Raw genomic sequence first — 23,134 nt, forward strand, 5'->3', positions numbered from 1 at the left:
AATCTTTCTCTGTCTGTCTGTGCGATGAGATACGAGTCTACCCTCGCTATTTCTGCAATTTTTACGTCACGTTTGGCTTTGCCACATTTCATCACGTCCTTAAGTAGTTTCCTTCTATGGGCCTTAACATCTTCTGTATGGCTCCCCTCCCATATATCTCTCTGCTCCGTCTGCTGGCTAGCAGTCCGTCCAGTACGTTTTAACACAAATTCCCGATATTGTTTTTCCATAGATTCCATCTCCTCCTCAGAGGTCCACTCTGTATCAGTGTTATGCGTTGGTGTGTCAAACTCAGAATGTTGTGGATCCTGTGCCATCTCTATTATGTAGTGTGGTTAATAGACTTAAGAGTGTATCTTAATTCTAACATCTCATGTGCGTCGTGAGTTACTCTAGAATTCCCTTTCAGAGCACATATAAACAATTGTATCACAGGATGCGTCAGTTTAACTCGAGCAAATAATCTCAGCCCAGCTGTCTTTTTATACTCTGCTACTCTGGTACCTCCCTTCAGAGCGCGTTTTGTTTGTATACCCCCGTTTACAATCACAAGGCAACGTTAGTTCACAACACTTTGATTAACACATCAGTGATTCGTTCCTGAATTCATGCATAAACTGTCTGCGAGAGATCCCGGAAGACGAGCCCCCATTATGTTGTATATGTTGGTTATGAAAATTTGTTATGTTGTATGCGTGCGTGGGTGAAATTATTATGTTGTATATGTGGGTTATGAATATTCAGTGGAAATAATAATAATTAATGAAATTTGGCCAAATGTGTAATTATCCGGAAATATGTTAATTATGTAATTACGCACATTTTAATTATGCCAATTCGAGAGGTAATCGTATTAATTATGCGAGTGGGTGTAATTATGATAACGCAAGTCGTTATGATAACCAGACCCCGGTTCACCCCGTTATCGCTTTAACATTTACTGAGTATGTATTAGTGTGTTTATTAAGGTCACCAAGTTCAAATCTCAACGCAGAAGCAGATCTTATGCATAGATTTCAGGAAAGAATCACACAACCACTTCTGTATTGATCAATTTATTACTAATTCAACCTTAACTATGATATAGTATGCGAACTCTCAATCCCGGAACGTCAATACGGCATCAATACAGTATCATCAACGATTGTCTGATTTCACTTTGACAACTGCACATGGATCCCGCATAACGCGATGGTTGTTAGTGAGAGAGAGAGTCGTTAAAACATGCAAATACTATGCTAAGAAAACCTTAACGTTAATGAATGATTATACTCAATATTGTTCACGCAGTACCGCACTCCTTATTGATCATACGCAACCCTTATCACGTTGTTAACACCTTGGGTCACGGAACAGTTGAATATTCTGTAGAGGATGCGAGTACGTGCGGCGATTATGACTGAAAGATACTTGAAAGATTATACGGCGATAAAAAAAAACACAATCAAAACAGTTACTATTCTTAAAGGCACCAATCTCAACAGATACATCGGCAGGTTATCTGACAGCAGAACGGCTCGGAGTAAGGGCCTGCGACGGTGCTCCTTTTCCGAAGATCGTTATCTTATACCAAGTTTACTAATTGGGGACCAGATCACCTGATAAGGATCCGGTGGGCCACCACTCCCCACGTGAGCGTGGCTCGGCGGAAGGAGGTGCCAAGAATCAGTTCGTATTGATGGATCTGTTGGGAATTTATGCGATTAAGAGTACAGCCCACTAAATATTAAAGATAAAAATTAAGAATACTCTTATACGACGGATGGCCACCACTCGGTCTCGTTGTGATGCCTTCCCAGCCACGGATGACTTATGGGTTCGAGTGTGTTTGAGTGGTAAGAGTTGTCTTGAATAGTCAGTGTTCGGAGTCGATTCTTTATGTCAAACAGACGCCTGGTGGTCGTGTGGTGAGGGGGCGGTGCGCGTCATACGTATCAGGCGCTCCCTGTCACCGTGGTGAATTGCTCGGATGGCTGTTGATACGCTGTCGCAGTTCGGAACCCGGTCGGTAGGTGGCGCCCACAACTCGCTCGTAGCGTGCAGCGCTGGATCGTCGCCAAGTCGCGACGCTCACCACCGGCGGCAGCGGAGATCTCCGGCGGCAGCAGAGATTGACGAGCTGAAGATGAGTCGAGCCGACCCGCTGGTCGCAGCTCGCTCCTGAGTCGACCCTCCCGGTCGAGCTCGCTCCTGGGTCGACCCGCTGGTCGCCCTCGCTCCTGAGTCGACTCTCTGGTCGCACTCCTGAGTGGACCCGCTCTGGTCGCACTCGTTCCTGAGTCGACCCTCCCGGTCGAGCTTCTGAGTGGACCCTCCCGTCGCACTGGTTTCCAATGTTCAGGATCCGTTCCTTTATGCTGAAAAATCCCCCTGGATCCCGCCCACAAGGCGGGGCTTCCGATTTTTGCTGTGTCAGGATCTGTCCGTAGGCAGGTGTGTCCATGTGTGTGTCCGTATGTCCTTGTGTGCATCACTGACGGTATATTCCGTTGTCAACTCCCTCCATAAAACCCACGAGCAAACAACCAGATGTTACAAATTGTCTCGAAGTCGTCTCTCTGTCTGGGTGCAATTTATCTCTTGTCTGGCCTTCTTCATGAACCCAAAACACAGACGTTACAAATCGTCTCATAGGCGTCTTTGTTCGTGTTGCACAACCTGGAGGGGGGCAACACTCTCTCCGACCCGGCGCACAAAGAAATGGTTAAAAGTTTTAAGTTAACATTTGTCCCTTACTATTTCACAGTTATGATTCTGTATGTAACCTAAGGTCTGTCGTTTCCCATCGTGGTTCCCGACCCAAGTGTAGGTGTTTCCCCGAGCGTACACACACTCCTATCCCGCGCTGCGGGGATACAAAGACGGCCGGGATCTCCCTTTCTCTCCGACCCTGGGTTTAACATCGTTTTTTTTTTATTATGTATTTATATTCGACCTGGTGGTGATTCATCCCGTTATCCTGGCTTTTCCATAAGTTTTACTTTTGTCTTTCATGCATATACTTATTACTATTAATTTATTTCCGATATCTTAGGTTAAGGGGTAAGTTTCTTGATCCTAGGAATTCGTATTCCTTGGTGCCTGGATGGTTATATAAGCGGAATATAGTTTACGGTGAATAGCGTTAACATTGATGTTATGTGCGATATTATGTATTGTGATGTCTTTAACTTAACTTGTTTGTCAGGGCTTTACTGACACGAAGTTGCATTCCATAGCCCGCAGTCTTTGCCCCACCCTATCTCTGCTCGCCGTTGTTGTTGCCTGCCGTTAATTCAAGGCCTCATTAATTTCCGTCACCCCTGAGTAGGTGAGGGCGGTTGAACCTTGGAGTCAGTTCTGGTTTTTGTCTGCCTGCTTCTTCTTGTGTCCCCTGACCCCGGGAGTTATTATTCTACTTTATGGCCTGTCGAAGCCCCACTCGCTGTTGCTGGGCTGGTGTTGTTCCCGGCTTTTTGCTTACGTTTGCAGTTCGCCGTGCTCTTGATTTCCTTCCCTCTTCAACCTTATATTGACTATTCGCTCCTGTCTGGGTGCGATTCAATTTTGACTTAGGAAGGTTCTGATTGTCATATGCTTCGGGTCGAATTGTATAGAAAGTATTGAAGTATGGAAATAACATTTCATATTGACTTAATGATGGTGATGGTTCAGTAGGCGTAACTTGTGACCTGGTTTAATTGGAGTGGGTGTGAATATCAATAACTTTAGCCTACTCTGTTGTTAAATTCCGACTTTAACGTTACTTTAATAGCAATACAGAATAATTGAGCTTTTTGTCTTAACTAGGCGAATGCGAACTTCTGGTGACCCCCGCAGCCGTGTTGTTCAGCTGGGTCTTGTGCCTTGAGAGATATACAACCCTCTTTTAAATCACCTCTCCCCCTGCCAACCTTCTGCTCTGGGAGTGTTTATTCTTGATTCCAGGTCCAAGGCCCCCTCACATCCAGACGCGCAGGGTTGTTTACATCAGCTCCCCCCCTGTGCACGTGTTCTAACTAGCTCGGAATTCCTGAACACACAATCAGTGATGATTCCTGGCTTTCTGTGGTTGTGATTTAGACAAAGGCGCCTCTGTTTCTTCCATTGCCTTTGAGTCGACACTGCCCTATTATTTGCCCATGTGCTGAGGTCATAGAATTCGTTTTGACTTCAGTAATATTAACATTCAGTATTGGATTAGCAAATGGGCAATGGTTCATTGATGTAGCTCGCAGCCTGGTCTCCAATTTGAGCGAGCGCGAGGATCGATAATTTAGCCTACTCTGTTGTTGAATTTCGAATTTTGACGTTACTTTAAAACCATGCAGGATGATTGGGCTTTTGCCTTAACTATGTCTGGCTGACACTCCCACTGTCTCTGCCGCCTGCACGGGTGACATGTGCCCGTTCATCAGGCCTTATCTTCCCTTGAAGCAACGTTGTAAATTCTGCCATTCTAACCCTCCTCCGGTTCATTACTTAACAACACCTGGTGTTTTGCAGTTTGCTGCGCTTGGTGTGTTTCACTCATTAAAAAAAACAAGTAAAAAGATAATATATAAAAATCATCAAATATTATTAATCTCAATTATGGAAGAAGGGTTAGTATACAACAGGATCCTGTAAGCGTTTCTGAACACGATCAGTTTTTCCAAGAATGACATTCCAGAAATGTAATAAAACTATGAAGTAAAAATTTTATGCGCATGCATGTAACTGTTCTGCATCACTTCTGGTTTCAGGTGTCATAGTTACGTCCTCCGATAATTTGTATAGCAGCCCTACTAGTTCATCCAGTCCTTCATAGATAGCTTTAACAGCTTCTGATCGTGCACTCCAGCGGTGTTTCAGGCCGTCGTAGTTTCCGCCACCAAAAAACAGGCCAGTGACTAAGGCTGAAAGACTGCGCCTGTGTGTTGTTTGGGACGTTCTTCCATGTAAATTCTTAATGGGTGTGCGTACTAAAATGTAATTACATTACATGTAGGCTGTGTGTGGCGGGATATATAAACTTTTAGGTTGAGGTGTAGATTTGTGCAGTAGTTTCAGGCTGCTGCGCCCGCCGCAACAAGTTATAATGTAATGTTGTAAGCCGCATTTTGGCGCCCCTTTACCTTGGCGCCCGGGGACATATGTACCCCCCTGCCCCCCCTAGCTACGCCTCTGACTGACACACACATTGCCCTCCACACACATAGACATATGGACTGTGACACACAGACATCTACTTTTAGATACACACACATGGATTAACACACACACATCGACTGACACACATAGACACACAAACGCATATTGACTTACACACTCAGATGGAGCCATGCACACACATCGACTCACACACACGCATTCACTTAGACACATACACACACATCGAGTGAAACACACACGTATGGACTTACACACACAAATGGACTGACACACACACACACACTTGTACGTGTACACACACATGGGGCATTGTCCGTTTGAGAAAGACAGACACACACATGGACTTACACACAGACATGGAGCCACACACATAGAAACCCATCGACTCACATGCACAGAAACATTATCATTGTAATATTTGTAAACTTATTTATTTAATAATAGTAAACAATAAACCTTCAATTCTTAGCGAAAGATGCAATAAAATTGTACATTGGCGTGGTGACGTCTCGTCCCGTGCAGAGCCCGCGGCCTCGCCTAGATTGGCAAGCCGGAGGAGGTGAGACATTGCCAGGCTGCGGGCTGGGCCGCTACCCCCCCCCCACCATACCCCCGCCCGAGGCAGAATAATACAGTACTATGTAAGCAGTTTTACAATATTAAATTAATATCTAAGGACTTTATAGCAGTGACTGCACGCATTGGGGTAGGGGGGGAAGAGGACATCACACTGTGAAGAGAAATCGGCAGCGTGATGTGTATATTTATTCTATGTTAAACGCGTAAAATAAAATATCCCCCGTGAGCTGGAGCGAACGCGCATGACTTGGCAGGGTCCGCCCCTCCAGGCAATTGTCGTGAGTTGGTATGGTCGATGTCGTGCAATAAGTAAATAATTAAAATAAGAATGCCACTAATTTGTTAATTAAACGACTTTAACATTTACGGACGTGAAAACGGAAAAACCTATTCCCCCCACGGGGCTTAGGGCGTGCCGCCTGGCAAATTATTTCTGTCTTAAACCCCTCCGTCCGAGAGCCAAATCCCCCGCAAGCGCGCGCATGGAGACTTTTATATATAAAAAAAAAGATTTGCAAATGGGTGAAATGATGGCTGCAATAGGAATGTCAGCTTCTTCGTGATGGAAGACGATGGAGGTAATGAGTTGATGCTTAAAATGCAGCCGATATTGCTCGTGTTTAAACGTTTGCTTTTGAATTGCAACAAGTGAGCAGGAATCAACACATATCAACAACCAGTCGCATAGCTACATCATGGGACCTCCTTTGCCAGTACCAAAATATAATAATAAAGTTTTTTTAGTTTTTCCCCAAAATTATCAGTGTTGTTTTTTGTTTGCATTCAGACTGCAAGTATTGTGGTTAATGTAAACATGATTCCTTGCAAAAGGTTTCAGTTTTGTTGCCAGAAAAAAGGGAAAAACCCCTATTATTTTATTATTCACTTTTATTCATTTCCACTGTTGTGACAATACGCCGTGCACAATCAACATGGACAACTGGACAATTAAAGACAAGCCACAGTACGATTGGGGCCATACAACCTAAGGTATGAACCATATAGTAAACCGCTGTAGTGTGCACTCCTTAAACAGAAGAGGAATAGCAAAACTACACGAAGTCTCTCCTGAAGCCATCTTGTCTTGGCTATAGTAGACATTGGCAATAAGCTCCTGAACACATTGGCACCATACGCAATAATGTAATATTATTTAAATGCATTCTGTGTTTAAATAAGCAAAGGCATATTTAATGTCAAGCAAATGCAAAAAAACGCCCTTAATGCACACATTACAGTACTGTCAAAATTCTTTAATAATGGTAGGAACCTCCTGGTTACACCAGCCCACAGGGGATTATTGTGTCCGTCGTGCAGGGAGGGGCTGGGTGGGGAGGGAAGGTGGGGCTGGGTGGGGAGGGTGGGGCTGGGTGGGGAGGGGAGGGTGGGGAGGGGCTGGGTGGGGAGGATGGGGAGGGGCTGGTTGGGGAGGGTGGGGCTGGGTGGGGGTGGGAGGGGTGGGGCTGGGTGGGGAGGGGCTGGTCACCCCTTGGTGCCCTTAACAGGACCCTGCGGGGTGGGCTGGTAGGAACGAACAATTGAATGGCTATAATAAAATGAAATGGCAAAAAATGGCCGCCAATAAGTGGATGCCCCGTGGCCCCGCCCTCCACCCGCGTAACCCCGCCCCGGCCACCCGTGGCCCCGCCCCATCTCGGTGTCCCCGGCCCCAGCTCGTTACCCCGCCCCTTACCGCCGTAACCCCGCCCCAACCCCGCGGAGCCCCGCCCTCCACCTCGTGCCCACGCCCCCTGCCGCCGTTGTCCCGCCCAGCCCCGCGTAGCCCCGCCCCCTGCCGCTGTAGCCCCGCCCAATACACCCCTAGCGGGGGAGAGATTCCCAGGCCTGGCTCTAGGCTGGAAAGCCGCCGACGAAGAGGGGTTAGGGAGTTGTTTTTAATGTAAAAGCTTTAAATGTAAATGTTTCTATTAAAAAACATCAGGGAATGTAACATTGTTAAACATTAACTCCCTTTCACACACGCGGGGGTACGATACGAAGGGAGAGTTTGAGGCCTACGTCTAGGCTTTAGGCCTAGCTGTAGGCTTTAGGGCGCCATGAGTTAATTTTTAATTGACCTGTTTTAATTATTTATGTAAAAGCTTTAAATTTAAATGTTTCTATTTAAAAGCATAAGGGAATGTAACATTGTTAAACATTAACTCCCTTGCACACACGTGGGGGAACGATACGAAGGGAGAGTTTGAGGCGTTGTTCGAGGCTTGAGGCCTAGCTGTAGGCTTTAGGCCGCCGTGAGTTAATTTTTAATTTAAATGTTTTTATTATTTATGTAAAAGCTTTAAATTTAAATGTTTCTATTTAAAAGCATCAGGGAATGTAACATTGTTAAGCATTAACTCCCTTGCACACACGCGGGGGTACGATACGAAGGGAGACTTTAGGGCGCTGTGAGTTTTTTTTATTTAATTTCAAAGTTTTAATTAAAAGCTATCTCAGGGAATTATAAGGGAATGTTACACTTGTTTAGCCAGGAAAGCCTCACAGAGTCTAAAGGTTTTTGTAGGGTCATGCCAAGTGTTTGCAGTAGGGGGCGATGTTGCTACACGGACGGACAGACGGACAAACGGACGGACGATATAATCTATTGTAGGCTGGTCCACTTCGTTCCTACCAGTATAAAACTCAACGTTTAACCTACTCACGCCGGCTTGTGCCCGCCCTCACAGTCGGGCATATTTGCGGAATACACCACGCCGCCGTTGACCCTGGCTATTGACCGAGCAACCCAACGTTCCTATCAGCTCCCTCCGCAGGAATGTGTTTATTTGCGCACCGGAGTGCAGTACATTTGTTGGATCTTGGCGCGCAAAATGTGACCTGGCAGGCATGTGCGGTGTTGGGGGGGGGGGAAACCGCTCGTGGGGAAAACACGTGGCTTGTAATGTCCGTCGCTCCGTCAGCCGACTTGCCCTACAGGGAATTCGATATTCAACGCTGATTTATGTTTGTGCAACGTTTTCTATCTCTCATAAGACGACGCATTTGTATTCACGCGAGCTTGTATTTGCTTCACCGCTGTGATTTTGGTAAACACCCCCCCCCCCCTTCCATATGTCGCTCTTGCATGGAAATAAGACTATCCTTGGTCTCTTGAGTTCTCACCTCATGGTCATAGAAAACAAACTTGATTTGACTTGGTGAGTTAGTGACCGTCATGCGGTCATCGTGGTTCTGTGGCCCCTGCAGATTACAGAGAACTGGAAAAGCAGTTTTCTGCAGTGCAAATTCCGCCTCTGTGACTGTCCCCACTCAAAATAAAAAAATATATATTTATGGTCAGCAGGAATCGAGTGAGGTTACTGCGGCGTCGCTCCCGTACATTTTTAAAATACAAAATTAAACCTGCAAAGTGAAGACAGCCAGAAACGCACAGCATAGGTAACTTTCGATGCAAGAGTTGTATACAGTATCTCTTTTTTGGGTTTCGTCTCCATATAATACTACACTCTCCTAGTACCACACTCCTAGTACCACACTCCCCTAGTACCACACACCCCTAGTACCATACACTCCTAGTACCACACTCCCCTAGTACCACACTCTCCTTCAGATAGAAAGACATACCGCTGGAATTAAACACTGGTAAGAACCAACTCTACACAATGAATTGATGCAGTGTTACACACATGATGACCAGGTATATATCACGCGGGCGTGTGCGCTCGCATCGTACAAGGCACATCGACGTTTTGCCGAACTGTCCTTGATTATCGACGGTGCACATGGTGAAGGTCGCCCAAGTCGAGCAAACAGTGCCCACCCTCAGTGTCGCGCGCCACGTTGTTTACCATGGCGGACACTGGCGAGCTCTTGTTAACAGCTCACATTGGCGGGGGGTGGGGGGGCTTGAAGCGAGTGCCAGCTGGAAGAGGCCCTCACGATGGGGCAATCGCTCACGCGGACCGACGTGGCTCCGGGCACCGCGTACCCGAGACCGTATCGCGAGCAGATTGTGTCGCCGTGTTTGTCTTTGGAGAGGTTTCCATTGCACGCATGCACACCGGTGGCTGTTTACTATCGATTGATGGGTGTCCCACGAACATTTTTAGCTCAATATTTTTGTTGTACTGTTCCCACATGTAGGCTCCCCGCCACCGTCGATAACCCGCGTAGACTAGCGTGGTGAGGTATGGTCAAATAACCCATATGACCAGCAATGAATTGACAACAAAAAGGACTGTACATGTTCTACAAAACCGTTTGCTCATATGGTTTAACATTACCCATTCCGCTTGCATTGCAACACTTTACACACCACTTTTGATCTTTTAAAATAATATTGTATCATCTGATTCCCAGAGTTTGTGGCGGAATGAGCTTGATAATTCACTCTAAACATTCACTTCATTCGTCTTCTCCCAATCATGTACTTTGTGTGATCACGTTTAATCCATGGCACCTCCTTAATTCACAATTTTCCCTCTGAACGTCACCTGGGCCTCCCTTGCCTTAGCATATATAGACTCAGTGCATGCCGGTGGCGTGGTATCAGCGTCAGATTAAAGGAAGTTTTTTTTTTTAAACATCATGTCATATTTGTCTTATCCTGGGGCCTATGTACAGAACTAATTAAGCAATTAGATAATTTACATAAGATTGGGAAATTACTACAATCTCTGCCGGCGGATTTTAGGAGCATTTTATATATTGAGGCCAGTGAGCTGTCTTACACGAATGTGAAGCCGCATTAATGAGATTACATTACTATAAATAAATTATCTTGCATATAAGTTGTGCATAAATTATGACTAGCATGGCGAAGTATGGTCAAACAATGACCAACAGAGCAACAGAGCATGGGGAGGCAGTGGATTGAAAAAGGGAATATTATTATTTTAATCATAGCAATCAGAACACGTCAAATTAACTTATATCATTGCAATTAAAGTGCTGTGATAAATTCTAGCCATGCAAAAAAGGCAGCTTGATACAAAACTCACTCTTGGACAGCGGTTCTTAACCTTTACTGTAGCCTTGCACCCCTTTGGTTCTCAATCGTAAAAAAATATGCACGTTAATAAATACAGCTACAAAGTAGCTCTACTTACCGGCCCATGCTTAATTTGTGTTTCGATGATTTACCTTCTAAAAAATCTGCCGTGTTTAGCATCCCAGGTTAAGAACCACTGCTCTAGGAGCACCATTCACATAATTGCTCGGACATCTAAAACGAGTTTATTTTGTTCAACCAGGTGAGACCTTAAAATACCATGATAATATAATTTGCAAGAGATAAGTGGGGCATTAATATGTCAGTAGGGGGCAATGATTACTATGTGCAATCCCAATTCAGTAATTTTGCGGGTAATTTTGGAATTTTGGCAAATTTGTGATCCTGACGCTGGCACACAATGACCTACTCTTGCAAATTACGTCAGGGGGTCTTGAATGTTCATTTTGCGATGGTTATTACACGACAGTAATAATCAGGGTGGCCGCATGGCATCTCCCAAAGTGACACAATATATTATGGCTGTGATTTTCACCTGCTGTTAACCACGCGATTCTCATGCTCGTAGCACAGAAAAGGTATCAGTTTGCCGTAGGTCCTTTAATTTCACCAGCCACTCGCAAACGGGGGCAGACCCAATACATTTCCCAGCGACGTGATGATGTCAGAGACAAAACTGCACGTGATTTGTTGTGGAGATGGTGTAGCTGAAATTGGATTGTGCTGCAACAGTGTTCCTGGAGCTACATGCCAGGACGCAGGGTGAGCAGGAATCAGGTTGCTCTGATCAGGGTGACTGTGTGCACTGGGCACACACACGCATCTCCCATGAAGCATGTCATCCTGGTGCGACTTCCCGACAGCTCACAACTAGCAGACCTTTGTACCACAAGCATAGAGCAATTGTCAGGGTGCTGTGTGCATCTATTGGTGGTGCCGACCTCGATTTTCTCGCTCCCGAATCAACCTATCAACAGCACATTTCTCAGAATTGCCCCTGTTGACAGCATTGGCTGGTAATTATCGGCCAGATGTTAATGATATCATTTTCTATGAGAACGCCAAGCATTAATGCTCGTTAGTTACGAGTTCACCCACACCCCCCCCCCCAAGAAAAAATGGCCACAGACACACCTGCTGGTGAGATTTGAATCGTTCTCGAGAGGTAAAGATCATCGACACCACATCTCAGACCCTTTCTGTCAAAATGTTTTTGATTCCTTCGTTGTGCTCAGGTGCTTGGATTCTGATACTTGAAAGTCATCAACCTGTGCAAATTACACTTGGCGGGGCAGCAATGAAGAGCCATGAAATATACAATGCATACAGATTGCTGTCAATCGTTGTAAACTTAGATTTTCAAAGCGTGCCTGTGCTTCTCTTTAACGCGAATTATCTTCTTTTGGTATTTCTCCACTGTGGTGCCGTACTGCCGCTGGAAGAGCCGCGTGTGGTACTTGAGCTCCGGCAGCAGCATCCGCAGACACCGCTCGCGTGTCCGTGGGTCCAGGCCGCTCCTCATGTTGTAGCCCAGGATATCCACTGCGCCGAACACAAATGGCCTGATTTCCCTTTGCTTAATCTTTCTCGCGCCCACCTCGCTCGCCACGCACTCCTCTCTACGGGCGCTCACCTCTCTGCGCAGGGCATCCACCTCGCGTCGCATTCGCTCCACTCCGAACGCCTCCACCTGGCGCTGGAAGCGACGCGAGAAGTGTTCGTACAAAGCCACGTCCAGCGCGTTCCAGCGCCGGATCATCTCGTACAGGTGCGGTTCGTATTTCTCGACCGAGTTATTGCCGTGGGTCTTGGCGCGCTTGTTTAAAGACAGGGAGACCACATCCTCCATCTCCCAGCCCAGCAACTCCTTGGCCAAGATCACGGACTCGTCAAAGCGCTCGGTGATCATGACCAGGTCGAATTTGGTGTTCAGCCGTGCTAAGCCAGCACGGAAACTATCACTTGAAACGGCAGCGTTGGAATCCAACCCGAAGTCAAATGCCATTGGGTTCTTGACAAAAGCGGGGGGCTTCTTTTGCGAATTGTAAAACCTTTCAGGCTTCTCTAGGAAAGTCCTCAATGGGTCATTGCCTTTACTTTCTTTTTTCGCTGCGATGAAAGCAGGCACGACGCTCTGGTAGTATTGGAACACAGACTCGAAGGCGCTCTCGGGACGGCGCACAATGGACAGGTAAGTGGCATTGGGACTCATCACGCGTGCCACCTCAGCTATATTTAAGCGCATGTGGCTACACAGGATGTGGAAGTGCCCGCCGGCGGCAGCGACGATCGGTGGCAGAGGAGCCACGTAAGAGGCCATGAACGGGCCCGGGTAGACAAATTGGTACGTCCTGATCGGGAAGGCGAACGTCAGGTTGTGCTTCTCGCCGAAGCGGAACAGTATATTCTGGAAGGTGCTGCTTGCCGTTTTGTGAGTCTTCAGGAAGACGACATCAGTGCGCATCGGCCGAGCTGCCTGCTGTGGGCTTGGTGCTGCGGCCGGGACTTTAAACACCCAGTTCCTCGTGTCTCTCCACTGGCTCCTCTTGCCTTCGATGTCTGTGAACCATGGCACCGGGAGGCCTGGAACACGCAGCTGTGCACTTTTGTTTTCACAAACACAACAAGGAAGAAAAAGGAAAACCGATTATACATGGCTCTGCTTTGGGTAAAATATTTAAACGTAAACAGGACATGGATTTACAGATCCAGTTCGAGTCAAGAGGTCAACATGGACAATGCCATTGGTGCCACCAGACCTCATAATTGATTGCTTTTTCTGGATTCTGCCTCTGTAGAAAATTTGACATTCAACCTGCAAGGTCCTCACAGTTGCATCATCATGGTCATCATCATCATCACTACTGACATTACTGCCAGTGCACCACTTCACTCCAATGCCTCTCAGTAAGCGGCCCTTCATTATCCTGCACACGGGTCTCACACATCTTAACCACCATCTCATCATAGCCTCCTCATCCTGATTACATCCACAACACTTCCTTTCGATTCTGACATTCCAAGTTGTTTACCTTGTCATCCTAAAGATTTGATATCTGTGAATAGAGCCAGGTTATATAGAATGAAAAACTCCATAACGTTTAACGTCTAGTTAATTAATAAAATAAGTGATTAACAAAGATCGTTGGCTATGGATTTTATCAAAGACCTCACTTTTCCGAATTTGTAGATTTTCAAACAGGACTCGGAATAACGCAAGATGGGCCCCAAAACCAGGCAGCCAGGTAATGTCTCAAATCTAAACATTGTATCATAGAATACATTTTAAATAGCATTCGGTACAACCAGTCACATACTTGTTGAAATTAAAAGTTACGTAAATCCCAATCAACAGATTCAAATAAAATAGAACATGGACCCAGAGGATGAGAAGGTTACATAACTATTCACTAACAAGTGGCTCTACATAGAGCATGGAAGCGGGTCTGATTGAGTTTGTTTTTCGTTATTTGGCTCTTGACAGCCCTGGCTTCAAGCTCACCCTATAACGTGAGCTATGGAACAATGCACGTATCGTTTAACCTTGAACACCATCGTAACGTGTATGCTGTCTTCACCAGGGAAGTGCGGTCAGGGGAGGCAGGGGGAGGTAGAGCCTCACCTGTCATACTCCAATGAAATATCTGTTACTAAAAGTAAAAAAAATATATAAATATTAAGATTTTTCCATTGATCTGTGTTATAAATGTCATTTCTGTACGATTCCAATCATTTTTATAGTCAAATTCGCCAAATTTGCGGAGCTCCGCTGCAAATACAGGAAGAAACGAGAGGTGAGGCAGCGACGAGCTCAGCCTCCCCTCTGATTGCGCAACCCCTCAGTAACTGGATGGAGCGCGGGCAATAAGCGCGTGCCTGTTACTATCTCAGTATGTTACCAATGTGATGTTTGTAGACCCTTTCATTCCATGTCCACGCCTTCCATACTCCAGGTAACTTGTTTCACGTATGTGTATAAATATATTTAGGCTCGCTGGTCTCTTCATGACACTGCAATGAAAAAGCACCAGGGGAGGCAGCTATCACATCTGCCTCACTGAAGGGGACGTGTCTAAGACGCCCCCCTCCGTGACGCCACGCCCCGCTCAGTGTGTGAATCTGGCTCTGACACTAGCCAGTGCCTCTCCAGCCATTGACCTCACCGCACGTCACTGGTCTTCACGTGTATGATGCTTAACGAAAAATCACGTAACAAACTACAATTAAAGTATAGCTTTACTTATTTTTTAAAGCACCCACATAGTATGTATGTTGAACTTCTTTTGCATCGTACGTAGCCAACCGTGGTCATCGGAGGTGTCGTAAATATTACACGTTCATTACCGGAATATCTTTTAGCATTTTAAGTGTTTCTTTAACTGTTGTGCCCGTTTTGTCTCATTCTATCTCCATATATAAAAAGGGAAAGTTGTGAATATGTGTGTCTGTTCAAAATGTTTAGCGTACTTCCCGACATGCAACAAACTGGAAATTGTCCACGTGGGTACTTTCTAGACTGTACACCATGCACACATTATAAAAATAGACTTTTGTATTTTTTTGGGGGGGGGAGGGGGGGAGCTCAATAATGCATATATTTTGGCAATCGAACTCGGCGACTCGAGTTTGATTCCCGCTCACAGCCACCACCGATGACGATTATTAGAACCTGTCCTGAGCCTCCCCTAGGTCGACTCAGCCTCAAACGAGTAACTGTTGTGGTGTGAACATCGCCACTGGGGAGACAAAGGCGGCCGGGCGTGGTGAATCCAAGTCCCGGGCGAAGCCGTGTAGTAAAGCTAGTAACAGATAAAGGAAAAGGCTATTTTGTATACGATTCCAGAACGACAGCAGGAGCGATGACGAGATGTAATCATCGCGCTCGGAGGCCACTCCTGGATTAGAAAGTCGAACCAAAGGGAAGTGGTAGAGAACGGAGTCGGATTTTTCCAGCCAGAAACACAAGAACAGTGGCTTTACAGCGATGCAGGACAGCTGTGGAAATTCTCCAGATTTGGCCAAATGTTCGGGATCGCGTGTAGAGTCACAGGGCTGAGCAGAGCCAGTGCAGTGTTCGTGCATTTCTAACTTGGCTGAGCCATTGCCACGTGTTCATTGCGCTCTTGGGTAACGTGTGCGATATGAGCGTGCTGCATGCACCCAGTAATTTGTACATCAGAGAGTGTTGGTTTTCTGAGTGTATCGCAATACATGGCTGCATCCTGAGAGTACACGCTTGTTTAGGGTTGTTATTCTTACAAGGTGTGGGCTTGGTGGGTGGAACGCGCGTCACATTAATTGAAGCATCTGGTAATATGTTCTTAAGTTACTGGTAAATGCCTTATGGCCCTCTGAAATACTGTAAACATGACGAGCATGCAGATGCCTCATGACTAACGGACGTAGCTTCATTCTCACCCTGACCCAACTGCGTGATTCCTGACCCACCCTTAGCGTCCAAAATATTCAGAATATTTATTTTATTTATACAGAAGGAATCCGATGAGCTATAGAGAAAATTTTCACAGATGTCCAGTCGGGGCGGGTTAGAACGGAACAACAACAAACAATACAAAACACGACAGCAGTGCGAAGTATAAATTGTGTGCAGATGCGACGCATTCGATTGTACGTAGGGAGGGTGTGTAGGCATATTTGCCTCCAAAAGTAACACAATTTTGGCAGACGGGGGCGTTGTGAAGTCACACCAAACAATATTCATTATTATTAAGTGACCATTTACTGCGATAATGAGCCAAGAATGTCTGTGTGTCCCACGCGTGACGTCACTTCACGGTCGGCCAGCCCCCCCCCCCCTCATTAATAATCATGAACAGGTGACGTCCTCCACATGGACCCCCCCCCCTCATTAATAATCATGAACAGGTGACGTCCTCCACATGGACCCCCTCCCCTCATTAATAATCATGAGCGGACGACGTCACTCCACATGTAGGAACCCCCGCCCTCATTAATAATCATGAGCAGGTGACGTCACTCCACATCGAACAGCCCCCCTCATTAATAATCATGAAGCGGTGACGTATTCGAAATGGACACCCCCCCCCCCTCCATTTATATTAATGAGCGGCTGACGTCACTCCACATGGGGGGAGGGGCCGAGGCGCCTCCTCCCCCCTCTTCAGCGTTGTGGCCGAAACGTCGTGAGAATTGTTTTATTATGTTTTATTTTTATTATTTTATTACTTCCCTTCTACGTGACTTTACCGAAAGAACCAAGAAGAAAGGCAGAACCGTCACGTGATCTCCGTCACGCTGTTGAGACATCAAAGTAAAAAGAACGTCCTGCTGAACAAGGGAATGTAACCTTTAAATGAAATCGGTCTGTGTCACCGCGCCCTTACAAATTGCACGCAAATTGATGCAATGAATATCACGTCGCGGTCTGATTTTCGCTTGCAAGTTTAAGATTTACTGAAATATACCCGTCCTTGGACGGGCAAAAGGCGAGTTATTATTGAGTTGCCGTGTCCATGCACTGCTGGATGAAGGCCCCCGAACGCTACATCAGTCATTAAGGTTGCTTGTCCACACTCGGCCCCTCCGACTCGGGTGGACCGTGTCTGCAACGCAGTGCGCAGTCCACAGCCACACGGCCTTCTCGCTGAGAGGCGAACACTCGCGATCACGAAAATCGCGAGCCTGGGTTCGATTCTCGGCTCAGTGCGCCTTATTACTCTGTGGAGTTTGTACGCTCTCCCCCACTTCCACATATAGCCTTCGTTGGAGTTCTTCCGTTCCCTCCAATAGATTTTTTTTAAACCCGTACAATGTAAATATAATCACCTGGAAGTTGATAATCGGTGAGGTTTTTCGATGTAAACAAGCGTAATAATATTCTTTGGGTCTTTCGGAAAAGTCACGTAGGTGGTTCAAAGAAAATAACAAAAAACTACGACGTTTCCATCACAACACATGATGACGATCGCTTGTGTTGTGATCGAAACGTCGTAGCTTTTTTCTTATTTTCTTTGAACCTATTTACGTGACTTATGTCTGAAAGACCCAAATAATGTGAATTCCTGCAGTCACGAAAGTTTATAGTCAATATTTAAGCATAATAATATGTATTATCGGTGTACAGTATAATAAAGATCCGGTTTTACTAGACATGTGGTTGGTAGTTTGGCATTGCTTCGTGCACAGGGCGCCTGCAATTGAAAATGTCGCTTGATGTGATGCGGTGAGTGATTTGACAGTGCAGGACCCTGCATTGTAGAACTGTGAGTGAGCTGACAGTACAGGACCATGCATTGTAGAACTGTGAGTGATCTGACAGTACAGGACCCTGCATTGTAGAACTGTGAGCTGACAGTACAGGACCCTGCATTGTAGAACTGTGAGCTGACAGTACAGGACCCTGCATTGTAGAACTGTGAGTGAGCTGACAGTACAGGACCCTGCATTGTAGAACTGTGAGTGAGCTGACAGTACAGGACCCTGCATTGAAGAACTGTGAGTGAGCTGACAGTACAGGACCCAGCATTGTAGAACTGTGAGTGAGCTCACAGTACAGGACCCTGCATTGTAGAACTGTGAGTGAGCTCACAGTACAGGACCCAGCATTGTAGAACTGTGAGTGAGCTGACAGTACAGGACGCTGCATTGAAGAACTGTGAGTGAGCTGACAGTACAGGACCCTGCATTGTAGAACTGTGAGTGAGCTCACAGTATAGGACCCTGCATTGAAGAACTGCGAGTGAGCTGACAGTACAGGACCCTGCATTGAAGAACTGTGAGTGAGCTGACAGTATAGGACCCTTCATTGTAGAACTGTGAGTGAGCTGACAGTACAGGACCCTGCATTGAAGAACTGTGAGTGAGCTGACAGTATAGGACCCTTCATTGTAGAACTGTGAGTGAGCTGACAGTACAGGACCCTGCATTGAAGAACTGCGAGTGAGCTCACAGTATAGGACCCTGCATTGAAGAACTGTGAGTGAGCTGACAGTACAGGACCCTGCATTGTAGAACTGTGAGTGAACTGACAGTGCAGGACCCTGCATTGAAGAACTGTGAGTGAGCTGACAGTACAGGACCCTGCATTGTAGAACTGTGAGTGAGCTGACAGTACAGGACCCTGCATTGTAGAACTGTGAGTGAGCTGACAGTACAGGACCCTGCATTGTAGAACTGTGAGTGAGCTGACAGTACAGGACCCTACATTGTAGAACTGTGAGTGAACTGACAGTACAGGACCCTACATTGTAGAACTGTGAGTGAGCTGACAGTACAGGACCCAGCATTGTAGAACTGTGAGTGAGCTGACAGTACAGGACCCTGCATTGAAGAACTGCTCCGAAAGAAGACGGGCCTCGCCTATCAATGCCGCACCTGTAGCTAGTCAGACCACTTGTTATCGCGTACTCCTAAGAGTTCAGTCCAACAGGAATGTGCACTGGTCACGACATAGTACGTCGGACTCAAGGTTGGATCCCGAATATCTGCCACTGGCAACCGGTTTGAGATGTTTAGGGCCGGAGCGTCTCACGTGAAACCGCGCTGACCGATCCAGCAGCAGCAGCAGCAGGATCACCGTGGAATGGGGATCGATGTGTTGGAGAATGTTGTGGGTTTCCTCTCCAACACACCGGTGTGCTGAACTAGTAACAAATTGTGACAAGTCTTACTTATTGGCTGTGTCCTGTGGTGGCGAGTTTAACGACACATGTATATATGTTACGCGATCTAACCCTGCCCCTCTTCAAACGTTCGTAATATATAATTAAATAACCCCCTTTCTTTCACGGAGATAACAAAACTATTATTGAAAACAAAGTGTCACTTAAACATACGTGACAACTCAGACAGCGGCGGTTGGGGCTAAAACTTAACTTGACCACACTTGAAAATCCGGTTTAACCACACACGAGTGGCTTGGGGGGGGGGGCCCAGTTGAACGCAAGTGTTAGTCAGCGATTACACATGTTACGACATTATTCAGGTAGCCCATATTTGTAGTTATTAGTGTAAAAACACACGCGCACACAATCATCATACAAACCTCAAGTACAAGAATAGCAACATAGATTAAGATGACGATTAATGATCATAAAATACTCACTAGAATCCCAATGCTTTCGTCAATAAGGCTGATAAGGCTGATCTAAACGGATATACAGCCAAATCTGGCTGTCGCCTGATGATGCTAGTTGTAATTACTGGCGAAACATCGTACTCGAATTTGCAAATGGTGTAGGTTTACTCTCCAATACACAGGTGTGCTGTACTAAGAACGAATTGGATGTTTACGTGACAAACCTTACTAGTTGGCTGTGTAGTTTGGTGGCGGGTTTAACGACACATTTATATTTACGCGAACTAACCCCAAAAAATACCTCTTATGGATATACAGTATATATACACAGTACGCATATATGGGCGACATTTATGGCAATGCTCGCTTCTCAATGGCCCCTTCTCTCCACAACGAAGGGCGATTGCCCGAAACATCGCCTACTCTATGAATATATTTTTGCTCATTGAGACAGCGTCATTGGCAAACGTGAGTTTTTTTCGTTCGCGTCATATATTTGTGTCGATGCACCACTGCCGACGCGACATCATCGAACGAACGCAAATAATGTCCAATTCGTTTCTGATCGATGCGCTCGCCCCTTGCAAGCCTGAGCAGGGATGGGCTGCAGGTGGGGGATGCTGACACAGGCCGCCTTGTTGTTGAGAAGTCTACATATTTGGCACGTTCACTCAAGGGCTTGTGCGGGTCAAATGCTTTAACTTCATTCCTGTCTACCGTATACTTGTTATAAAAGGCGCGCGTTCACGCCACGCGTTATGTCGTCTCTTACCGCCAGCAACGGTAATTTTGTCAGTAATTAGTTCAAGTGTCACTAAGCGACGTATGCTCGTTGAAACGTTCTTTGGCAAATCGATCGGCCTTCCAAAAGTAACAGAATAAAAGAATAGCGTTGAACGCGTCCTCTTTTACGTTGCCGACTCAACGCATCGAGGGGACGCGGCGTGAGAGTGTTTCGACAAAATAAGCGACGCGGGACGGATTCTATCAAATCTCACGTCTGTTACATTCAGAGGCGCGCTCCTGTAACCGCAACCCGCCGTATTCGGCCGCTGCAGAGAAACTTTGTTTATTTGTTATAGACGACAGTCCATTCCTACACGTGTACGAATAATAACAAGACATATTAATAACAAGAGATATTACTGTTCTTAGTTACATGAATATCGCCGGTGCATGTCAAGAGCCCACATCGTCAGAGTGGATCATTGAATCTGACGTTTTGTTACTACACCAATGCATATTTCGCCTATTGCATACACATTAATAAATGTGGCTAAACATACGTGATTGAATTATATTATGTCTATGAAGGAAAAAAAACCGTGCTTCCCACTCAAATGAGTGTCGGGCGATGCTCTCTCCCTGTTGACAGCGGGTGGTGGAAATTCCACATTTCTGTGGCTGGAGCCAGTCCACCCATCGGCCAGCTACTGTTTTAACCTATCGGCCCTGGATGCAGTGAAAGGATGAGCCGAGTGCGACCCTGCCGACTGGGTGGCTTGTTGCATCCCCGCAACCTTCCAGTCTACGATTACCGCGCGTCGAAGTGTCAGCAGACGGCCGTGAAACTCTGCGCCTCGACCGATAAATGTAACCGGCGACGCAGATTTGCACGAAGGACTTTGCGTGACGGACGACTCGGAGACGCGTGGACTGACCTTGGCAGCGCCAGATAGAAGACGCTGGTGACAACGCAGATCACGAGCAGAGCCGCGAAGGCTTGAGCGAGCGTGCGCGGCGCGATGGCCATGGCGAGTCTGAGCTGCGGGGCCGCTCGGGAGGGGCAGTCGTGGGGGCCAGGGCGGCTCCGCGAGCCCCCCCCCCTCCCTGTCCGTCACTGATTTGAGGTCTGGGCTCTTTCGCGTGGCCACTCCTAATCGTCCATCAGTCGTGATCATTCCACTGTTGGATGAAGGACTCCCCAAGTGGCCGCCTCCCTCTCGCAATCTTGCGGTAAGAAAATAAAAACCGACCGAAGACAAAGGTTCCCCGGAAAGCCTGAACAGATTGTTGGGAAAAATGCTGTTAGCGAGCACCTATGAAGGCCGGCGCGGCACATGAGGGGGTGAGCGGCCAGCATCACGTCCAGCCAGCTTTGTCTCTCCAGTGGCGATGTTTTCACACCGCACCAGGGACTCATTTGAGACTGAGTCGACCTAGGGGAGGCCCCGCACCGGTTCAGATAATCGTCACTGGTGTTGGCCGTGAGCGGGGAATCGAACTTGGGTTACCGGGTTCGTAGCGCAGCGCGATAACCACGACCCTACCATTCCCCACACCATGTAACAATCTACCTAATTACTTGTACATAAGCGTATTTCATCGCTACATCTTCTCGGTGGTTCGACACAACTTGGACGCGTTCCATCCATTGGCTGCCACTCAGTCGTCATTATTTTTGACGCTCTGCCATCAATTCCCTCTTGCGACGTGTTTTTGCCGAAGCTCACTTACTTTTCTAAAACAGTTTGCATGAAATACAGCCGGGCTGTGGGGTCTCCGCACGAATATTATCGAGCCCTGTGGAGGCAGCGGAGGTTGGTAGATCGCACAAATGTTGCGACACTTCCTTCCCGCGGGTGTCGAGGTACCTTTTCATGGCTCGCCATGGAATAAGATAAGACAAGTTGACTCATGGGCATGTCGCGCGCGTCGGCTTTCTCCGGGTGCTCGGGTTTCCTCCCACTTGTATCATCAAGTAGCTGAAAACATTAAAATACAAATCCAATGCAGCACCCTCCTGACAAAGAGTCTTACAACTCAGGGTGGCTTTTCTGAATAGATAGATAAGTAATCATTACAGTATTTCTAACCTGCGTGTGTTTTCTCACTCACGCGCCTCTCATTCGGCCTCGCGGTGTGATTTTCAAGTATTCACTTCTCTTTCCGTGCCACGGCGCACACGTTTCAGTTTTTGTTTTACATTTTTCGTGAGTGACTAGGTTCGCGTGGCCACTGCCCATGAATAATGCCGGATCAGAGTTTCCACGTCCACTTTTGGCGTCTGCGTTCATTGAAAGCTATCGCCAAGATTTAAATTAGGGCTGCAGATGGACTTTTTTTTCTTTTCCAGTAATGAACTTTTAATATGGAAAATGTAATTTCCAAGTTGTACTTCTTCATATATAGAGATATATCAAAATGACCGTGGATGTGGTTCGGTGACGTGAAGGTCGGCGCACTTTTCAATAAAACGGACCACCTGATTTCGATTCCCGAACACGGCTAACATCAGTCGTAGGTGATATCTGAACAGGTGTTGGGCGCACTCTTCACCAACGTGGTGAAGTAGGGTCAAACAACACCCTACTATTGACACGGCACAGGGAGGCCTTCATCCAGCAATAGATTTACAAAGGGGAACAAATGATCATTCTTATAATATGCAC

General features: G+C 46.6%; 1 protein-coding gene across 1 annotated transcript; it reads right to left on the reverse strand.

Moving 5' to 3' along the window:
* Window positions 1–7,476: 7,476 nt before the first annotated feature.
* On the reverse strand, window positions 7,477–21,536 carry LOC133345134 (galactose-3-O-sulfotransferase 4-like). The gene is made up of 2 exons (XM_061555630.1): window positions 21,404–21,536; window positions 7,477–13,287 (listed from the first exon to the last, which is right to left on the reverse strand). The coding sequence occupies exons 1-2, from the start codon at window positions 21,493–21,495 to the stop codon at window positions 12,036–12,038; spliced, it is 1,344 nt and encodes a 447-aa protein (XP_061411614.1). The 5' UTR covers window positions 21,496–21,536; the 3' UTR covers window positions 7,477–12,035.
* Between the last annotated feature and the right edge of the window lie 1,598 nt (window positions 21,537–23,134).

This window comes from Lethenteron reissneri, chromosome 21, assembly GCF_015708825.2.
Source record: "Lethenteron reissneri isolate LAM-NWPU_2019-01 chromosome 21, ASM1570882v1, whole genome shotgun sequence".
Taxonomy (NCBI): domain Eukaryota; kingdom Metazoa; phylum Chordata; class Hyperoartia; order Petromyzontiformes; family Petromyzontidae; genus Lethenteron; species Lethenteron reissneri.

What these genes read in the sequence shown, in the direction of transcription:
- LOC133345134 (XM_061555630.1), bottom strand. Translation starts at nt 21,495, where the DNA reads ATGGCCATCGCGCCGCGCACGCTCGCTCAAGCCTTCGCGGCTCTGCTC. An exon ending in TTCTATCTGGCGCTGCCAAG is followed by an intron (nt 13,288 to 21,403) that starts GTCAGTCCACGC and finishes TGAAAACAAAAG; the next exon opens with TGCACAGCTGCGTGTTCCAG.